Source organism: Gossypium arboreum, chromosome 12 (assembly GCF_025698485.1).
Source record: "Gossypium arboreum isolate Shixiya-1 chromosome 12, ASM2569848v2, whole genome shotgun sequence".
Taxonomy (NCBI): Eukaryota; Viridiplantae; Streptophyta; class Magnoliopsida; order Malvales; family Malvaceae; genus Gossypium; species Gossypium arboreum.
In genome coordinates this window covers 15,442,001-15,460,843 of record NC_069081.1, presented here as the reverse complement: position 1 = coordinate 15,460,843, position 18,843 = coordinate 15,442,001, and the positions used below count along the sequence as shown (strand labels likewise).

The 18,843-nt window shown below is 32.8% G+C and overlaps 2 protein-coding genes across 4 annotated transcripts; both read left to right on the top strand.

The window, feature by feature from the left end:
- The first annotated feature begins 965 nt into the window (after positions 1–965).
- On the top strand, positions 966–3,514 carry LOC108477221 (soluble inorganic pyrophosphatase-like). 2 transcript variants are annotated; one of them, XM_017779705.2, is made up of 9 exons: positions 966–1,180; positions 1,286–1,439; positions 1,535–1,563; positions 1,698–1,763; positions 2,116–2,223; positions 2,337–2,402; positions 2,777–2,897; positions 3,039–3,120; positions 3,257–3,514. In XM_017779705.2, the coding sequence occupies exons 2-9, from the start codon at positions 1,307–1,309 to the stop codon at positions 3,297–3,299; spliced, it is 648 nt and encodes a 215-aa protein (XP_017635194.1). In that variant the 5' UTR covers positions 966–1,180; positions 1,286–1,306; the 3' UTR covers positions 3,300–3,514. The 2 variants fall into 2 exon arrangements, with proteins under 2 accessions (XP_017635194.1, XP_017635193.1); XM_017779704.2 differs by having other exon boundaries at positions 969–1,180; positions 1,281–1,439.
- A 6,542-nt stretch (positions 3,515–10,056) lies between these two features.
- On the top strand, positions 10,057–13,552 carry LOC108477042 (DNA repair protein recA homolog 3, mitochondrial-like). Of its 2 annotated transcripts, XM_053022512.1 has the most exons (7): positions 10,057–11,018; positions 11,215–11,289; positions 11,369–11,729; positions 11,859–11,938; positions 12,022–12,115; positions 12,608–12,739; positions 12,996–13,552. In XM_053022512.1, the coding sequence occupies exons 3-7, from the start codon at positions 11,586–11,588 to the stop codon at positions 13,359–13,361; spliced, it is 816 nt and encodes a 271-aa protein (XP_052878472.1). In that variant the 5' UTR covers positions 10,057–11,018; positions 11,215–11,289; positions 11,369–11,585; the 3' UTR covers positions 13,362–13,552. The 2 variants fall into 2 exon arrangements, with proteins under 2 accessions (XP_052878472.1, XP_052878473.1); XM_053022513.1 differs by lacking the exon at positions 11,369–11,729 and having other exon boundaries at positions 10,059–11,018.
- The last annotated feature ends 5,291 nt before the right edge of the window (positions 13,553–18,843 follow it).

Here is an 18,843-nt window from a genome sequence, read left to right as displayed (position 1 = left end):
GATCTGTCATGTCAAATCATCAAGAATAAATCAAGAACAAAACTAGATGCGGAAGCGTACCTGAATCCATAGATTCCTTGAAACTTTTTGGATTTTGGGGATTTGATCTTCCAAATTAGTATACAAGAAATTTAGAGAATATCTGCTCTTTCTTTCCTAATGATGAGATATTAGAAAAGATATCTTGTGTGTGATTTAGGGACCATAACCCTAATATTTATAACATTGGTATATTAGAATTTAATTAGAAGAGTATCTACATATATTTGGCCCATACTTTATTTAATAATTAAAAGACTAATAAAATTCTAACTAAATTAGATCATTTTAATTTGAGCTAATCTATTATGATAGTAAATAATAACATGTAATTATCCTTATTATATATGTGATGTCCAAATTCTCTAACATGTTTTTTGTTCAAATCATTTTGTGAGGTTTTTGAGAATACAAAATTGTAATGCAAAGATTGGCCATAATCCTGCTTGAGTTTGTGGTACCGTTGTATAAATATCATACAAGGAATGGGGTTGGATAACAAGAATTAAGTTCGCTTCGTATCACTGATATCCCATCATTGTTTATCTACAGAATTGGAGAGAAAATTCCCAATTTATCTCACAATTCTGGTAGCCACTCAAATCAACTTGGCCGACTTAGGAGGATGAGTAGTATGTGAAAATAAAAATTTATAGGGAGTGTTAAAACAGTCCAAAATTTAAATAAGGAATAAAATTATTTTTTTTTGTAAAATTAGAAGTGAATTAATTTTTATTTTTAAATTAAAATTAAATATATTTCCTAACGAGGCAGGCAACCGAACTCAAAACCCCAGTGAGCAGCATTATAAAACTCAATTAGCGGGTAACACATGGCACACAATAAAGAAAAACCGCCCACATTTTCCACGTGTAGGCCAAGGGTTGGCCGTTCACCTGAAGCAGCTCTTAAATATAAAAAAGAATAAGCTCTTCACACATCTCTGTCTCTTCATCCGTCAGATTTTGACCTTTATTTCTATCGAACGCCCCTTATTTAGCGTGGACCGACCGCTGAACGATGCCCAAGGAGAGTGTGAGTGAAGAAGTTAAAGAAGTGTATTTTCTTCTTCTATCACCTTCCATACCAAAAAAAGCCTTCACTCAAAGAAGCCAAACACTTTGGATTCTCTCATTTTTCTGTAAGTTACAGTTTTTGAGCTTTGAGATTTTGATTTTTTTATTCATCCTTACCTTGCGATGATTATGATTATGATGTTCTTTTTCCTTTCGTTTGTATAGAGAAGTTTTTGAGTATTGAAAGAAGTATGGCAAACAATGACGGAGAAGCAACAAGCGGGAAGAGCACTGGATTCTCTCGCGTCGCCCTTAATGAAAGAATCCTTTCTTCGATGACTCGAAGATCGATTGCTGCTCATCCTTGGCATGATTTGGAGATTGGTATAATATACTCCATTTGTATTAGTTATTAAATCACTTGTTCATTAAGTCCATATCTGATTCTCACTTCATCTATGCTCTACATATTGACGCAGGACCTGGTGCTCCAGCAGTTTTTAACTGTGTAAGTTTTTTTTCTTCTTAATTGTCCTTTTCCGTTATTGAAGTTTAAGTTTCTGGTTTCGAAAATCGTTGTAGAAACGGATTTTTAATTTTATCACCATCATCACCATAATCATTATTATTGTTTTGTTGCAGGTGGTTGAAATTGGAAAAGGTAGCAAGGTCAAGTACGAGCTCGACAAAACCAGTGGTCTTATAAAAGTAAGAGTTTCCTCCTCCCCCCCCCCCCCAAAAACAACTTGAAGTTAATTGAACATTTTATCACTGAATTGCATTTTTTTTCTTTTCTTTTTATTTTTAAGATTAAGTTTCTCTAACGATTGAGGAAGAGCTGGTCAATATATTCAATGCTCTAAAAATCAATTGCCATCTTCTTTGGAACCAACTGATTAAATTTCCATGTCTTCTTAAATCATGGCCTATTAGTTAACCTTGTATCTTATGACTCTTTTGATTATTGCTAAGATGATGGCCTTCTCCTTTAATGAGAATATATCATCTACTTCGCTGCTTTTAAACGATGAAAGTAATGAATTATTCTCTTAAAAACTAGGTTGATCGTGTTCTGTACTCATCAGTTGTTTACCCACACAACTATGGTTTCATCCCAAGGACTATTTGTGAGGACAGTGATCCTATGGATGTCCTGATACTGATGCAGGTAGTATTTGTTACACTGATGGACTCATGGACTTACTCAAAGAAATAATGTGGGGTTCATTGGGTTTTAGCTGATCTTATTAACTGATTCTTTGAATGATTTATATGTTTTAGGAGCCTGTTTTGCCTGGTTCTTTTCTTCGTGCTCGTGCTATTGGGTTAATGCCTATGATTGATCAGGTAAAAAGCTTCATCTTCATTGCCTCTATTATTTTACTTGAATAGGATATCTAAAGGCACTTGTAGCTGTTGAGAAACAACAGGAGTGGAAGTACTTCAAGTTACCAACTAAGGATGTAATCGGATTAAGCTTTCTCATGTTGGGTTACTATTTGTTCGAAACCATCAATCTTCTGTGTTATATTTACTTATTCTGCTCCTGTTGAGTTGAGTGATTGAGTCCGAAATCAAATGTCCATAATAAGTCAAAACTATTGAATGAAGATCACTGACATTTAAGTTCCATGACTTCTGCATGATCTTTCTACAAGCTCCTATCCTTCCCCTGTTCCTCTTTCCTGTCGGACACATTCATTGTTGAGATGCTTTTGCAGGGTGAGAAGGATGACAAGATTATTGCTGTATGTGCTGATGATCCCGAGTTCCGTCATTACACAGACATCAAACAGCTTCCTCCTCATCGTCTGGCTGAAATCCGCCGCTTCTTCGAGGATTGTATCCATTCACATGTGTATTTAATTTTATCTTGTTAGTAGTTTGGACTTTGAACTGCTGTCATTGTTGGTTTTTTGTGGTGATCTAACAGTCATAATGTGAAATTCTTTCACTAGTATATCCTTCACTATTGAATAACAGACAAAAAGAATGAGAACAAGAAGGTTGATGTAGAAGACTTTTTGCCAGCTGAGACTGCTATTGAAGCCATCAAGTATTCCATGTGAGTTAGTTTGAGATCAGCATTATTTTGCATTTTGTTTAGAGATGTTCTTTAACCTAAAGATTAAGAAAAAGTTTTTTTTCTGGTAATATATCCATCATTTTTTCTTGTCTTACCCGAAAATTCCATGTTGTAGGGATCTATATGCATCTTACATTGTTGAAAGTTTGAGGAAGTGATCATCTTTGCGACTATTTGGTAAAAATTACAGTAAAATTTGGGTATTATATTAGTGTGCCCAGACTTAATGTTGCATACCTCTCGTGGTTAAACATTATCAAATGCTCAAGCTGTGATATTGATTTATGTTGCACTTCTTATATGACTTCCTTAATAGCATGTAATACATTGTCCATGAGACTTGACTAATGGAAAGGAAATATTCGACTTCCTATTTGTGTTTTCCACTTGATTTTACTCGTAGGATTTCCTTGAATTGGAGTTGAACAATTATTATGTCCTTACGTCATAATCATAGTGTATCATAATCTTATTTAAGGTATTTTATATTTATATGAAGTTTGGTACATTAATAATTCTATGTTGTATAGATTTTGAAACATTTAAGTGTTTGTGTATGAGTGTGATTTTACTACAAGCATTCAAGCTTGAGTAAATTGTAAACATCTTTGGGCCTTTGCTTTTAGCCTTATATTTTTGGGCCAAGGGCCTCGAATGAATGTCATGCCAATTGGGCTTGAACGGATGATTACAGTAGTACCTGAGGCATTCATTGTTCATACTTCCATTACTGATAATCCATGTGGCCATGTGTGAAGGCAGAGAGCTTAACTTTGTGGGTAGCTTGAGCCTTGGTCCAGGAATAGAGTTACACTAATAGGAACCATAATCTATTAATCTCACAATTGTCTTTTGGTTGTGTTTGTTGTGGTAATTCCCCTCCGCAACTTATGACGAAACATGTAGTGCTTGTCCTCGACAAAGACCGCTTCCTTTGATATTTGTTTCAAAACCTGTTCAATTTTAGAACATGCTCTATCACTCTGCAACTCTTATTTGTGAGACCAAAACATTTCTGCACTATATTTTAGCAATTCCCACTTTATTGGTTTACTACAATTTGTTTTCTTTAATATAAAAATATCCACCTGTATGCTATCGTCTCCCTCTATTCTTCCTTCAAATGATTCTTCAATGAATCACATTTCAAAATGTTCATGATAAAATTTTGTACCTTTATAGAAAGCTAGAAACAATGATTGAATCAAAATGAGTTCGGTTTAAACTTTTTTTTAATATAAAAAAATTCCATTGATCATATCATGGGATTGTGTTTTGGTTACTTGCTCCTTTAAACTCTTTAATTATATAATGTAATGTGTACTGATTATGAGAAGTATAACATTCCAAGTGGAAGAATGATGATTTGTGTTTGTTTAAGATTTGAATAATGTGTGTATGTGACTGACAAAAAAGGTGGGAAACATGAGGGTACAAATTTAGCCATCTTTTTTATGGTATTGGTAATTGGTGTAAGGTAACCAAATCTTTATGGGAAAAAGGGGAATATCTGGCAAATTATGCAAACCAGATCTTTAATTAATTATTTGTTCATGTTATACCTTCACCAAATGTATTATACAAGAGCGAATTTACCACTTCTCACAATATGCGAACCTATGAGTTGAGCAAACTCAGCAAACTTCGTATGGTACTATGGTGGCATTATTCAGTTGTAGAGGTGTTTATGGTTCAGGTTAGATCTATGTAAAGTATTCAAATTAATTTTTTTAAGTCTGAGTTTGACTCAAAAAATGAACTTATTCTTTTACCCACGTTTGGTCCAGTTTAAAAAAGAAGAAGGTAAATTTGAATTCAATCTATCCATATTTAATCTTTTCTAGATTAATTTTTATTTAAAAATAATATTAAAAATATAATACACTAAATGCACTAATAAATGATAAAATAAAAATTTTCTATTGTATTAAAATAGATAGAAAAATAATTTATATTAAAAATACTACCATAAATATAATCAATATTTTATTATATTAAAACAAATAAATATAATAATTGTTTTATTGTATTAAATATAATTTTAAAATTTTATATTTTGAGTTTGGTTATTTAGTTGGATAATTTTTTATAGGTAATGAATTTAATTATTATTGGACTAATGATATAATATAAATATATATAACTATTATTTAACATATAATTAATATATTTAATTTTATAACCTAATATATTCTAGTCTATGGCAAAAAATCTTGTTCAACTAGGTTCCTACTAAAGCTTGACTCCTATAGAAAATGGACTTTAAATTTTACTTAAATCTATTTTCAGATCACGTATTTTTATTTAAATTTTTTTATTTTTTAAAAAGATTTTCAAACTTAAGTGATTAACTTTATTTATGAGTAAATCTACCCAACTATATTAAGGTCATATGCTATAATAGCATGTGCAAGCTGAAGAAGTCGTAAGTCTGCTTTCCAGATCTCCAAGTCCTTCCATCTAAAGCCTATCATCTAAATGTTTAACCAACTTTTAGTGGCTCTTCGTCATGACCAAAGGTACAGTATTATCCAAATCACCACTTTATCTCCTGTTAATCACAATAATGAACGATTAATATAGGCTGTCTTAAAAACTGTTTATTTTTTTATTTATTATATTTATTTTCTCAAGAAGTTTAACCTATAATTAACCCTAATAAAAGAAAAACTAGTTGTGTAGAAGTCTGTAGATATAATTTAAATAAAAAAAAAAGTGAAAATGGCGGTCGAAATCAAGTCAGCCGAGCTTAAAGTATATTGTCGCATATGAAACACGTGTGGATTGTTGGAGTTGTTGAACAGATTTGAGTGGGCAGTAGTTGAATAGTTTGTGCGTGTCAGCATATTTAATTATCATTTCCTTAGAGATTTCATATTTGCAGCAGCCTAACCCAGAAATGAACACTGTTTGCAGTTGCCCACACCTTACCCTCTTTTCTTTAAATCTACGGTCGCTATCAGATCCTTATCGTGAAGGAGTGCATGCATGTTTATGACCTCTATTCACCAACAGTATCCTCGTTTTACTTTATTTCAATTATATCTAAACAATTATATAAATTAAATTCATATATAAATTCTTAATTTTTTTACTGAAATTAATTAAAATATGATACCATGTAATTTTTTTTTTTAAGTTTTAATGGTATAAAAATAATATAAGATAAGTACAAATATATATTCAATCAACTACAATATAAAATTTAACTAATACAACACACAATAGACAAAAAACTAGACACAAGCCTCACTAAACATCACAATTGCAATTGATGAAACTTAAATCCAACCTTTCAAAGTTCGAGACCTCAACCTTTAGCCAGGAGTATCAAGTATACTTAATCATGGGCTAGGCCATTCGGTCCATCCAAAAAGTGAGAGAGTTTGGGCAAAAATATATGCTCGAAAAATAGGTTTAGACAAAAAAAGACAACCGGTCTCTAAATGGGCAGAGCCTTGGGTAAGCTTTTTTTGGTCCGGCCTAGCCCAAAAAAACTGTTGTTGTTTTCACTGTTTTAGTGCTATTTTGCTGTTATTTTGCTATTATATTGCTGCTATTTGTTGTTATTGTTTAGATATTGTATAATTTTTATTTTTTTGTTACTTTTACTACTATTTTAGAAGCATTTGCTTGTTAAGTTACACTTATCTTAGTACTATTTAAGCATAAATATTAAATAACTTTTTAATTTATTTTCAATCCGTTGGACATTTATTTTAATGTTTTAAGTGTATTTGATATATTATATTTTTATTAAAAATAATGATATAAAAAATTAATACGGGTATTTTTATCTAAGTTGGACTTAGGCAAAATTTTAGGTCTATTTTTGAATCGGATCGAACCCATGATCATCTCTAGTACCAAGGCCTCATTTGCAATACCATGTATGTTATAAAAATAAGATAAATATATTTTGTTACACCTACAATATGGGTGAAAAAATATTTTTCTTTTATTTTTTAATAATGAATATAGATGGGGTGGTAATGAATTTGTATTTTAATGCTATTAAATATATTAAATATGTGTTTGATTCTTAGAATTGTAATTTTAATTATTTTATTTAAAGATGATATAAAATGTAAAAATAACCAAAATTTCATTATAATCATATTAGTTATAAATTTTAAAAATTATTTTTATAATTGCATTGATACAATTCAATAAAATACTTCAATAACAATATAGATATTTCAAAATTTCTATTAAAATCAGCCCTTCTTTATTCATGCATATCAATAATAATCCAATGATTTTGCCTAGGCTCTCACCTCTACTTGATTCACTTTAATATTCCCAACAATCCCTTCTACTTTACTCATTTGTCATTTGTTTTACATTTAAATTCAATTATTTGAGATCATAAAAATAATTATGTTTTTTTAAAAATTAAGAGTTCAGCCTTCAATTAAAAGATAGTTAATTATAATATTTTTAAACAATCCTTACTATTATAATATTTTTAAACAATCCTTACTTTATTTGTTCAATTAATCAATTGATAAAAAAATACATGTGTTTTTCATTTTTTTTACTTCCTTTTATATGATTGTAGCATCATAATTTTTATCTTTGTTTTTTGATACAAAATACTTAGAATTATCCATAGTCCCTCCCTAACCCTTAAATAGGAGAATAATGCGCTTTAATGCACTCGAACCCATGTTTTCCTGCATTGACAACAATGTCAATACCAATGCCAACCGAACTAAGAACAAATAGACCATCATTACTAGTTTTTAGCATTGCACTGAATATATACACATTTAATTATTTTATTATTTGATAAAATATCTTTATTTCATCTAATGAGTCTAAGTAACTATTATTAAAATAATTCAATCATACAAAATATTGTTATTAAAATAATTGTACAATATTAATAATATTTTTTTATAATTTTTCTGTTAACCAATACTTTTTAAGTTGTGTTTGGGTGAGGAATTTGTAAAAGGATTTCATTTGTATCTAAAATTTTAAATTTTTAAAATGAATTTACTTGTTTGGGTATTTTAGAGAATTTTAAAATTTCTACGTAATTTCACGAGAGAATTTTAAAGTTGAACCACAAACAAAATAAATATATAAAGCAACAAAGCTATCATGCTACTTTTGAACTTTTTTAAAAAAGAAGTGCGTTAATTGGATTATTTAGTGATTTGAGTCCTTCTGGCAAAGAACCCAAAGATGTTGGATATCATACAAGATTTGAGACCAATTCTAATGATAATAATTGAAGGTTCATCTAAGTTCGTTTAAGCTAATTTTGAGTAGTGACTAGAAAACTTGAAGATCTTGATTTGTGTACAGTCATATATTTCATTCAAATATGTTACGCTATTAGGTTTTTCATAATTGACAATCTATGTTTATTGAGAAAGAAAGAACATTGACTGTGCTTCCATGATTTTTCAATGGTTTAGTTTCTTCCCATACATGTTTACTAACAGTTTGGACTAATATTCAATTTTCATAAAACACAAAAATTAAATTCTACTAAATTAGAATAAAAAAAATTTCCATTATTTTCCCCTAACGGGAAAACAAAGAGTTTTACCCAAATGAATATATTATCATTGCTTTATTAGATTTTTTTTTTTAAAAAAAGGTAGAGATCTGTTAGCTTTTGATTGTTATATGGAATTATTATTATTATTTCTTAATGAAGGTTTTTAGTAAAGTTGTTTCTCTTAATACGTTTTTTCAGGCGCACCTTAACATTTACAGTTGTAAACTTTTCTTTTTTTTGTTACAATAAAATGGATTATTAAACTAGCAGGATATAGCGAGAGTCGAAAGCACAGACATGCTATCCATTATTAACTAGTGATGGACTAAAGAGGGAATCCTATGGAATATCTGGGCACCAACTGGGAAATCCTTCATCATTCCAGCCAATGAGTGAGCGACAAAATTCACCTTCCTTAGAATCTGCTCAAAAACAACACTTCAATCTCGACTGCATAACTCCTGAATTCTTAGAATCACCACTGATCCCTTTAATAGAAAGTGCATAATTCGTTTCAACAAAGAGATCTCTCCTTTTAGCATCACATGCCATAATAAAACCATCATAAATTGCCCAAAGCTTCACTTACTCCACACTACATCTGTCGATATTTGTACCTGCACTACACATCCACACTACATCTGTCGATATTTGTACCTGCACTACACACCCAATTGCGATATTCATCTCTCACCATTGCTGTCAATGCTGCTAAACCTGAAACTAGATTATAGACACCGTCAGTATTCAATTTAATGAAACCTGAAGGAGGTGGACTCCATTTATGACTCCTATTTTGTCTCCTGGTACTTTCAGCGGGTCTGTCAGATAAAAACTTGAGAGATTTTGCCTAACTCCAAGAGGAATGAAGGATGTGAACTTTACTAAACGAAACATCTTGGAACACACACAAACATCTCTGTTTCCAAATCTTCTAGCAGAGGATACCAAATAGAGACCTCCAATCAAACTCCCGAAAAACTAAAGCAAACTCATTTCTCAAGTTGACTGTTAACTAGTCCTTTAATGAGTAAGAGAAAAACCAATGCAATAACCTCGAAGGAATGACCTGTTTCTAAACATCTCTTGCCTTACAACAACCCCTTAAGGTATGAATGATAGACTCATCCACACATCTGCAAAGCTTACATGAAAAATTGTTTGACTCTTTTGCATTGTTCTGCATTAGGTAATAAACATTCCTTAAAAACCAGCCAAAGAATTGTCTAACACGTTGTGGCTCTGCAAAGGGCCACACGAGTTTCCAACTATCATCCGAAGGATTCAAGGCATCTTTCCTAAGATAATTGTAGGTTGTTTTGACTGTGAAGCTCCCATTGGAAGCCCATTGTGAAATTAGAGTATCCAAACCTACTAGGTGTTTCAAAACTGGAATACCTGCAATATAAGATAGAATGTTGTCATTTAAGAAGCTTCTCAAAGACTGTCAGTCCAAGTCACCATGGCGTTATGGCAATAATTAATCAGAGGTCAAAACCTAACGACCCAATTATCAATCCAGAATTTGATACGATTACCATCACCCACAGACCACACAATACATTAGCGCAAGAGAGGCCAAATATTTGCAAGCGATCTTCAAAGAAAATAGCAGCAATTCCTCATAATATCTACCAGAAAATCATCAACTATCTTATATTTAGCTCGAAGGAAGAGAACCCATAAGCCTTGTTTATTAGAGAGGAAATTGATCCCCAACTTAAGAAGAAAAGGATCATTTTGATCTATACGACTTCTGAGACCTAAACCTCCATTAAAAAGTGGTTGGCAACAGTCAACCCATTTAACTAAAGATGGTTTCTGACTTACAGTAGATCTCCCCCAAATGAACCTCCAAGCAATATTTTCAATCTCTTTACAAACAGAAATAGGGATCTTAACAGACTGCATGAAATACTTACAGCATGTTTGGTTCGACGGAATGGCCATTCCATTCCGCCCCTATTCCACGCGCTACAGTGACCCGTTTGTTTGGTTGAAATTTGACCACTGAATAGTTATTCCGTGCGGGCTCTATTACGCGTAAACGCTGCATAACCATTCAGAGGGTCGGGCGCTGAATGCCTATTCAATGGCTCTCGTAGTAGTTTTTTTTTTATTTCGGACGAAAATCTCCTCCCACTTCCACTTATCATTTAGACGAAAATCTTCTTGGGTTTTCATAAAATGCATAGAATACTCTCTGTTTTTGGATTTTGGGTGTGGCGGATTTACGTGTGCTAGAAAATATGGAGAAATCGATGTTAAAGGCGGAGCTTTCCAAAGAAATGCGCACGTCTCCCACCGTGGAGCCCAGCGATTGTGGGAACGACAAGGCTCCGATCAATTATCAACGATTGTTGTTAGTCTTCTTCCCTTCGCTGTCTATTTTCTTATTCTTTCCCCTCTTTGAAATTCTCTATCAAAATTGTCGTCTGTATTTTGCCCGTTCCAATGAACATGCAAATATCATGTGGAGAAAGGATTAGGTTATGCTTTTTCTGATGTATATGGGTTTGGAGTTTGATTTCCATCTTTTTTTATTTTCTTCTTCCCAGACAATCTTGGAGAAGACAGCCCTGTGTTTGAAAACTTGTTTGAATTTTGTCAAATTTATGCTGGTGGGACAATAGGTAAATTTTGATATGGTGGGCTGTTTCTCTTAATTTGATTTGTGCATTTTCAGTTGTAATTGATTGTCATGGCTGGCAGATGCTGCAAGAAGATTAAACAATCAGTTATGTGATATTGCTATAAATTGGGCTAGTGGTTTACATCATGCCAAGAAGTGTGAGGCATCTAGCTTTTGTTACATCAATGACTTGGTTTTGGGAATCTTGAAGCTTCTGAAGTATCATGCATGTGTATTATTTATTGATATAGATGTACATCATGCCCGTGTATTCTAGTTATAGACGAACTTAGATTCATGCTTACATTGCTAATGAAAATTGATTTTAGAGTTTTAGTAACCCACATCTACTTTTTTCGACAATCTAATGAACTGGCTAAAAGTGTATCCAAAATCATCGATTCTCAATTTGCAGACCAGGTGGATATGTCTGAAGTGCAGGTATTGCTTACTTCATAACAAATTCATTTTGCAACATTGCTTCTGTTGATTCTACAAGGTCTTGCTATTTTACAAGATGAATTTTCAGCGGTTATAACCAAATCTTTAGTAACCTTTGTGCATGGCCAGGAAACTAAATTTGATGCCGAAATGGCTGCAATGACCTGTGTTCCATGGGGTACCCTTGAAAGCGTTGGGGACCAATCAGGGTAAGATGCATTCATTTTTAAGATTTTAATTTCACCCAGGCTAGGGTCAACTTTTAAAAGCCATCTTATTGTCTTTGTGGCAGATATGTCAATGGCATAAATATGATCCTTAGTAGTAGCATTCCTGTACTTGGGAGCATTCTTTCACCTATTTACTTCCAGTTCTTCTTGGACAAGGTAAATTCCAGTAAAGAGGGGTGTTGCACTATGTCTCTTAACATGGTTTACTCTTACTATTTCTTTTTCTTCTCTCTTTCCTTTTGTAGATAGATATTTTGTGCAACTTGCTTATTGCTAATTCTTGCAGCTTGCATCATCGGTTGGCCCCCAATTCTACATGAATATTTTCAAATGCAAGCAGTATCAAAAACTGGAGCCCAACATGTACTTTTCACATATTGTTTCTCTCAGTTTCCTTCTTGCTTTATTAATCATTCTAACCACTAATTAGTTTGATTAATGTTGTAGTCTCTGACTCTGTGTACATTGTGAATTTTGCCCTTCGGTCAACTTTTTGAATTTTACCCCATTTAAAGGCTTTATTAATAATTCTAACCACGAATTAGTTGGCTGTTTGATTGGTGCAATATTTCCTAGCTAAATTGTTACCGCTAATTAAATGTAGCTTATAATATTTTTTAGTACATATTAACTATTTAAACATATCAGGTGAGGTCAAAACTTTCGACATTTGGATTTGGTGGGCCAACTGAAGTTACCTACGGTGGTAATGCCTTGAAGTTTTATGCTTCAGTGCGTCTAAATATAAGGAGAACATGGCTTGTCGAGAAAGGAGAAGAGGTATCAAACTCGCACCTTTTCTTTCCTATTCAGTTTGTTGGTTGGGTTTATGTATAGTGGGTAAACGCATATAAATAGTTTGTTTATTTAATCTTAGCTTGGTTGAAACTCTCTTGATCAACCTGGTAAAATGTCCTTTGAACTGTCTCTTACACTCCCAAGCAAGTTAAACATGTAGCTTTATCTGCAATCTAGCAAATCTCACTCTTGTATATGTTCTATGTCTCATTGTGTTTTTGAAATGTCTAATCTGTAGACTATTGGAAGTCAAGTTCTTGTGAAGATTGTGAAGAACAAGCTTGCCCCTTCATTTAAGAATGTTGAATTTGAGCTTGAGTTTGGCAAGGGAATATCCCGGGAAAGGGAGATCATAGATTTGGCAACGAAACACAAACTTGTTACAAAGTCTGGCGCATTCTACAGTTTCAACGACAGGAAACTCCATGGCAAGGAAGCCTTCAGAAGGTTTTTAGCTGAAAATAGAAGTGCTCTTGAAGAACTTGTGATTGAACTTAGAGAAAAGCTACTTGATGCTGAGAGCAAGAAGGAACGACAAATAGATATCTCGGATGATTGTGGGGGTAATTGTGGCGTTGAAAAGTTTTGTGTATTCAATGGATGAGATAATACAGGATCTTGTTTCAAATTTTCAAGGGCATCCGGCTGTTTTTCTCTCACATTGTCTTATTTCCAGCCATATTTACCATATTAACAAGGGAGCAATTTATATTTGAAAAATTGCATTGTATAACTTAGATTCTTATTTAAATTCTGAGAAAATTTTCTGCTATCTAGCGAATCTGTTCTCTGCAATTATGAAATCATAAAATCACAGATTAGTAGTAGTCCATTGAGGATTTGAGCATCACCATCATTATCATTTTGTTGCACATAAAATTCCCAAAGAAAACTTTTTACCATCTTTCCTTTTGTATGAATTTGTAAGTGTGATTTTTATATTAAAAATCGAATATACCGGTAATCACCTAAAAGACCTGACACAATTAATTGACTATATAAGTCAAATTTTAAAATAATCAAACTGAAATTTTGGATTTTATCGGTTTCGTTAGTTTTGAATTTTTCCCTCAACCTAAAAATCTTTTGTCAATTCATAGTTATTTTTTTCCTAAGTTAACTTTGATAATTAATGTATTAAAAGAATGAATTTTTTTAATGGAAATGTTGGTTAAAATATTAATTTGATATCCCGTATGATAATTTATATATACTTTATTTTGACATAATTTATTTGTCTTATACACATGAAAAATAATTTAAAATTCATAAAAATATTCAAATAAAATCAAATTTATAAAAGGCTCATAATTTTAAAAAAAGCATGAAGTACATGTGAATTGTTATTTGTCATAAAAGTTGTCATGCTTAAAATTTTAATGTTTTAGTCAATATAAATAATTCAACTCTTTTAGAAGATTAATGGTCAAATTCAATTGTTTTGAAAAGGTTCAAGGTCAAATTTAGTTAAAAAAAGAATAAATGTTAAATTAACAAAATAGGTAAACATTAAGAGTTAAATTTATCATTATACATATATAAAAAATGATATTTTAGCACATTAAATATGTATTGCGCTTTAAAAATAATAAAGTAGATTATATATTATTTTTATAGTATTATATATTATGATTTTTAATTCATATAATAATAATTATATTAAGAATTTTATTAAATTATATATTATTTTATTAAATTATATTTAATAATAATTATGTTAAAATATGGTTAAATTATTTATTATTTTTATTAAATTATTTTAATAATATCTTATTAAAATTTAATAACAATAACAATAATCATCTACCTAACAAAAACTCTGCTAAGGGTATTCTGGTCATTTTAGTTTTTTTTCTTTATGCTATTACAACATCATTCCATTCAACCAAACATAAGAATACTATTACAGTTCTATTCCATTCCATTTAACCAAACAGTTGAATTACTTATTACAGCTCTATTCCATTACAGCCCTATTCTATTACAGTGAACCAAACGTACTGTTAGGGATTGATAACAAGACAGACCTTGCCAGTGTTACTTGACTTGCCATTGAAAGCAGCTTGGCATCCTATCTATCTAACTTTCTCCGAACCTTATCAATAATAAACTTGAAGGTACCCGTTGTAACACGTTGATGGAACAATGACATATCCAAATAAAACCCCAAATCCTCATTCATACTAAATCCCAATATACTACAAATTTCAACAAAAGTGTTGGCCTCAGTATTTTTCGAAAAAAATATTTTAGTTTTTGGCCCATTAACTTTATGCCCTGAAGCAGCTCCAAATAGCCTGAGAACATCCCGAATTCTTATAGCCTGATCCACATCCACCTCAGCAAATAAGAAGAGATCACCAGCCAAAAATAGATGACATTGACGGTCCATTCTTACTAAGAGGGAAGGGTTTCCACGACTTTTCCTCAACCTATTTATTGATAAGCTACCCCAATCTTTCCATAAACAAAACGAAGATGTACGAAGAAAGTGGGCAACCTTGTCAGATACCCCTCATTGGTTGGAACACTTCTGAAGAGTTATTATTCCACATGATCTGTATGGACACAGTAGAAACACATTCCATGATAAACATTAGATAATAAAAAAGGAACACCCACATCCACTAAAGTGTCTTCAATAAAGTCTCAACGAATCCTATCATAGGCTTTCTCGAGGTCTACCTTAATAGCCATCCAACTCTTCTTACCTTTCTTAATTCGCATAGAGTGAATTATCTATTGGGCAATGATAATATTATTTGTTATTTATCTTCCTGTTATGAAAATTACTTGGTTTTGAGCAATGAGAGACGGAAATATAGGTTCGAAAGGATTGGCAATTACCTTTGTAGCAATCTTGTACAGGACATTGTAGAGACTAATTGGCCTATATTGGGACAAGGATTCTGGACTACGATTTTTTGGGATAAGAACCAACAACGTCTTATTAATTGAAGGATCAAGAGGAAGCCTTGAAAAAACACTCCAAACCCAATTATAGATATCCAAACCAACTGTTTTCCATTGATTTTGGTAGAATCACACATGAAACCCATCCGGCCTCGGGGCCTTCAAAGTCTCACACTAAAGAGGGCACTGCAAATTTCCTCATATGTGACATTCATGGCTAAAAAAATGAAAGAGCTTTAATCCAGTATTAGAAAACGACCATGTAACGGAAATAAGAAATGAACTTGATCATCTAATGAGAAAATGGAGGAAAAGTAATGAATTGTTTCCTTCTGGAAAACCTCAAAATTAAAACACCAAGAATCTCTAACTTTCAAGGTTGAAATCTTGTTGAAATTATGCCTTCAGATCGCTTTGCTATGGACAAATTTAGTGTTGTGATCCCCAAAATGGATCCATTTCACTCTTGACTTTTGTCTCTATAGACTTTCTTTTTCATCGAGAACCCTTTCGTACTCAATACACAAATCAAGTTCCAGGTTCAACAGGAAACTTGAGTACTTCCGATCTAAGGCAGCCTGTACCTTATTGATACGATGAGCTAGAAGCTTTTTCCTTTGACCAATATGACCAAAAATCTCAGAGTTCTACCTTTGGAAGTCCTCCATCAAAGAGACTAAGGTTACTTGCGATATCAAGCCCACACCTCCACTTTTTCTACACAAGTTGATCAAAAGTCGAGTGATTAATCCAAGAGGCCAAGAAATGGAACAGCCTTACACAACGAGCAGAATTAGGAGTATACATATATATGAGAATAGGCATGTGATCTGACTTCAGCCATGGAAGGTGAAAAATCGTAGCATCAGGAAATATGCGACACCAATCCTTATTACCAATGGCTCGAACGCTAAAAACTAACCCCTCTTCTTCATGTAAACTAAGGGCCTTTCAAACCAAGATCCCGTAAACCATTATCCTGAATAAATTTATAAAAAACCTTGCAACATGAAAGAATTGACCGACCTCCTCTCTTTTCATCCGAATAAAGAATAGAATTAAAATCCCCCACTAGAACCCAAGGACCTTTGATAGACCAGGAAAAAGCATTTAAACGATCCCACAAACACTTGTGTTTCTGTTTATCAGGAAACCGATAAACAAAAGTCACCAAACAAATCTATTTGGTATTCCACTCGATAGTGAATAAACTGAGGGTTATTAAATAGAACCTGAACTTGGACACTTGATTTCCAGTAGACCCACAACCCCCCAGCAAACCCCTGAGCTTCAATTCTATGAGAAGAATCAAGTCTAATTTTATCAATGACTCCATCAACCTTGGAACCACTGACTTAAATTTCCAAGAAAATAGTAACATCAACATTATATCCAATAAGATACTGCTTAACAACCCTAACAAATTTGGAACTCCCACCCTCTTGATAGTTCTATACAAAGATATTTGGCAATATCATTAACAACAAAAGAGAATAAGAAGAAATAGACCTTTAGAGGAATGGGACATTGCCTCTACCATCCCCGAAACATCTCCCTACACCTAGACAGATTCATGGCAAACCTCCTCAGAATTAAGTCTCTCCACAATCATACTCATCGCATCCGAAATAGGCATACGAACTGAAGCCTTCCATTTAAATTTGCTACATTTATTCTTGATAAAAGTAGAAATTGAAAATTTTCTAACCTGTTTAGAATCCTCCAATTTCAGATAATCTGTCCCCTTAAACAACTTAGTTGATACCATTGACAAATCTACGACATTATTAACCCCTTAGTGAATATTCAAATTTTGATTTTCAACAAACGAAATCATTGAATGCCGTTCTGGGTTCAAATTTCATCAAAGTCTACTATTGGCCATTCACCTCCATAACGAAGCCAAACTAGAGCCTTCCTTCCCCAATCTTTTCTTTTCTAAAATTGGGATAGACACCTACAAGTCAATAGGAAAAGGATCTTTAACCAGGTCACTTCCATTAATAAAACTTAATAGGCTAAGCACACACTTAGATGGCCATGCTCTATCTTAGGCTTGTTTAACACTGTATCCGAATCCATAAACGGGCTCAACACGACCCAACTTATTGGCTGCAAGATTATCTTGAGATCCTGATTCATGTAACTTTAGCCTCATGCCTGAATGTCTTGTAATTGCTGAGTCATCTATACCCAACGAGTTGTCATAAATTGTAACATTTTTTTCCTTTAAAATTAGTAGAATCTATTATCCTATTTCCATATTGATTTTCCTCCTTCAAATTATGTAACACATTAAAGCGAGATCCCACAGGTTTTTCCCCATTATTTCATTTCCTGTTTGTTGGTTGTTTTTAATAACCTCTCCTATTCTGATGATCTACAATCATCCACGCCCCATAATTCTCATCCTAGTGTCAAAATCTGAAGAAACTCAATCGTTCAACTCTAAAAAGTGAGAATTATCCATCTCTCCTACTTTCTTTTGAATAGGCACAGAGGGGCATAAGTCTTACAAATGACCATAATGTCCACACGAGAAGCAAATGTTGGGAAGGGATTTGTATTCCACTCACTGAACATGACCATCAATCTTAACCATGGATACAAAGGGCTTGTTGAGATCCAAAAAAACCACTATATAGACAAAACAACCCCATTGTGCATGAACCGTATTATCATCCAATCTAACAACAAGTCCAACCATCTCTCCAATATTAGTAAGAACACTCCTTCTATACATAAATCCTGGTAAGCTTGGGAGGCGGATCTACGCAACAACATCTGATAAAAAAAGGTTGCTCTATAGAGAAAAGCTCAGTCCAAGGCTGGACGGTAAGGTATTGTCTAAAAACAACCCACAATCCCTCAATAAGAGCCTTAAAATTATCTACTTCCGACTGAAACTTGATCATAAAATAATCGTTCTCCAAATCCATTATATTAATGGGAGTGGAAGGCTTCTAAATAAAATAGATTCTATTAGAGAGAGTTTGATACCCAACCTTTCTCTCCAACAACTTCACCACAACTGTCTTAGACATATTCTTATACAAGATCTCCCATACCCGATTAGAAAACCTTATGAACGGCAACCTATCCTGTGTCCCAATAAAAACATCACCCTCAATGAGCTGACTATCCCTTTTCAGAAGATTTCTAACCAAGCTCTG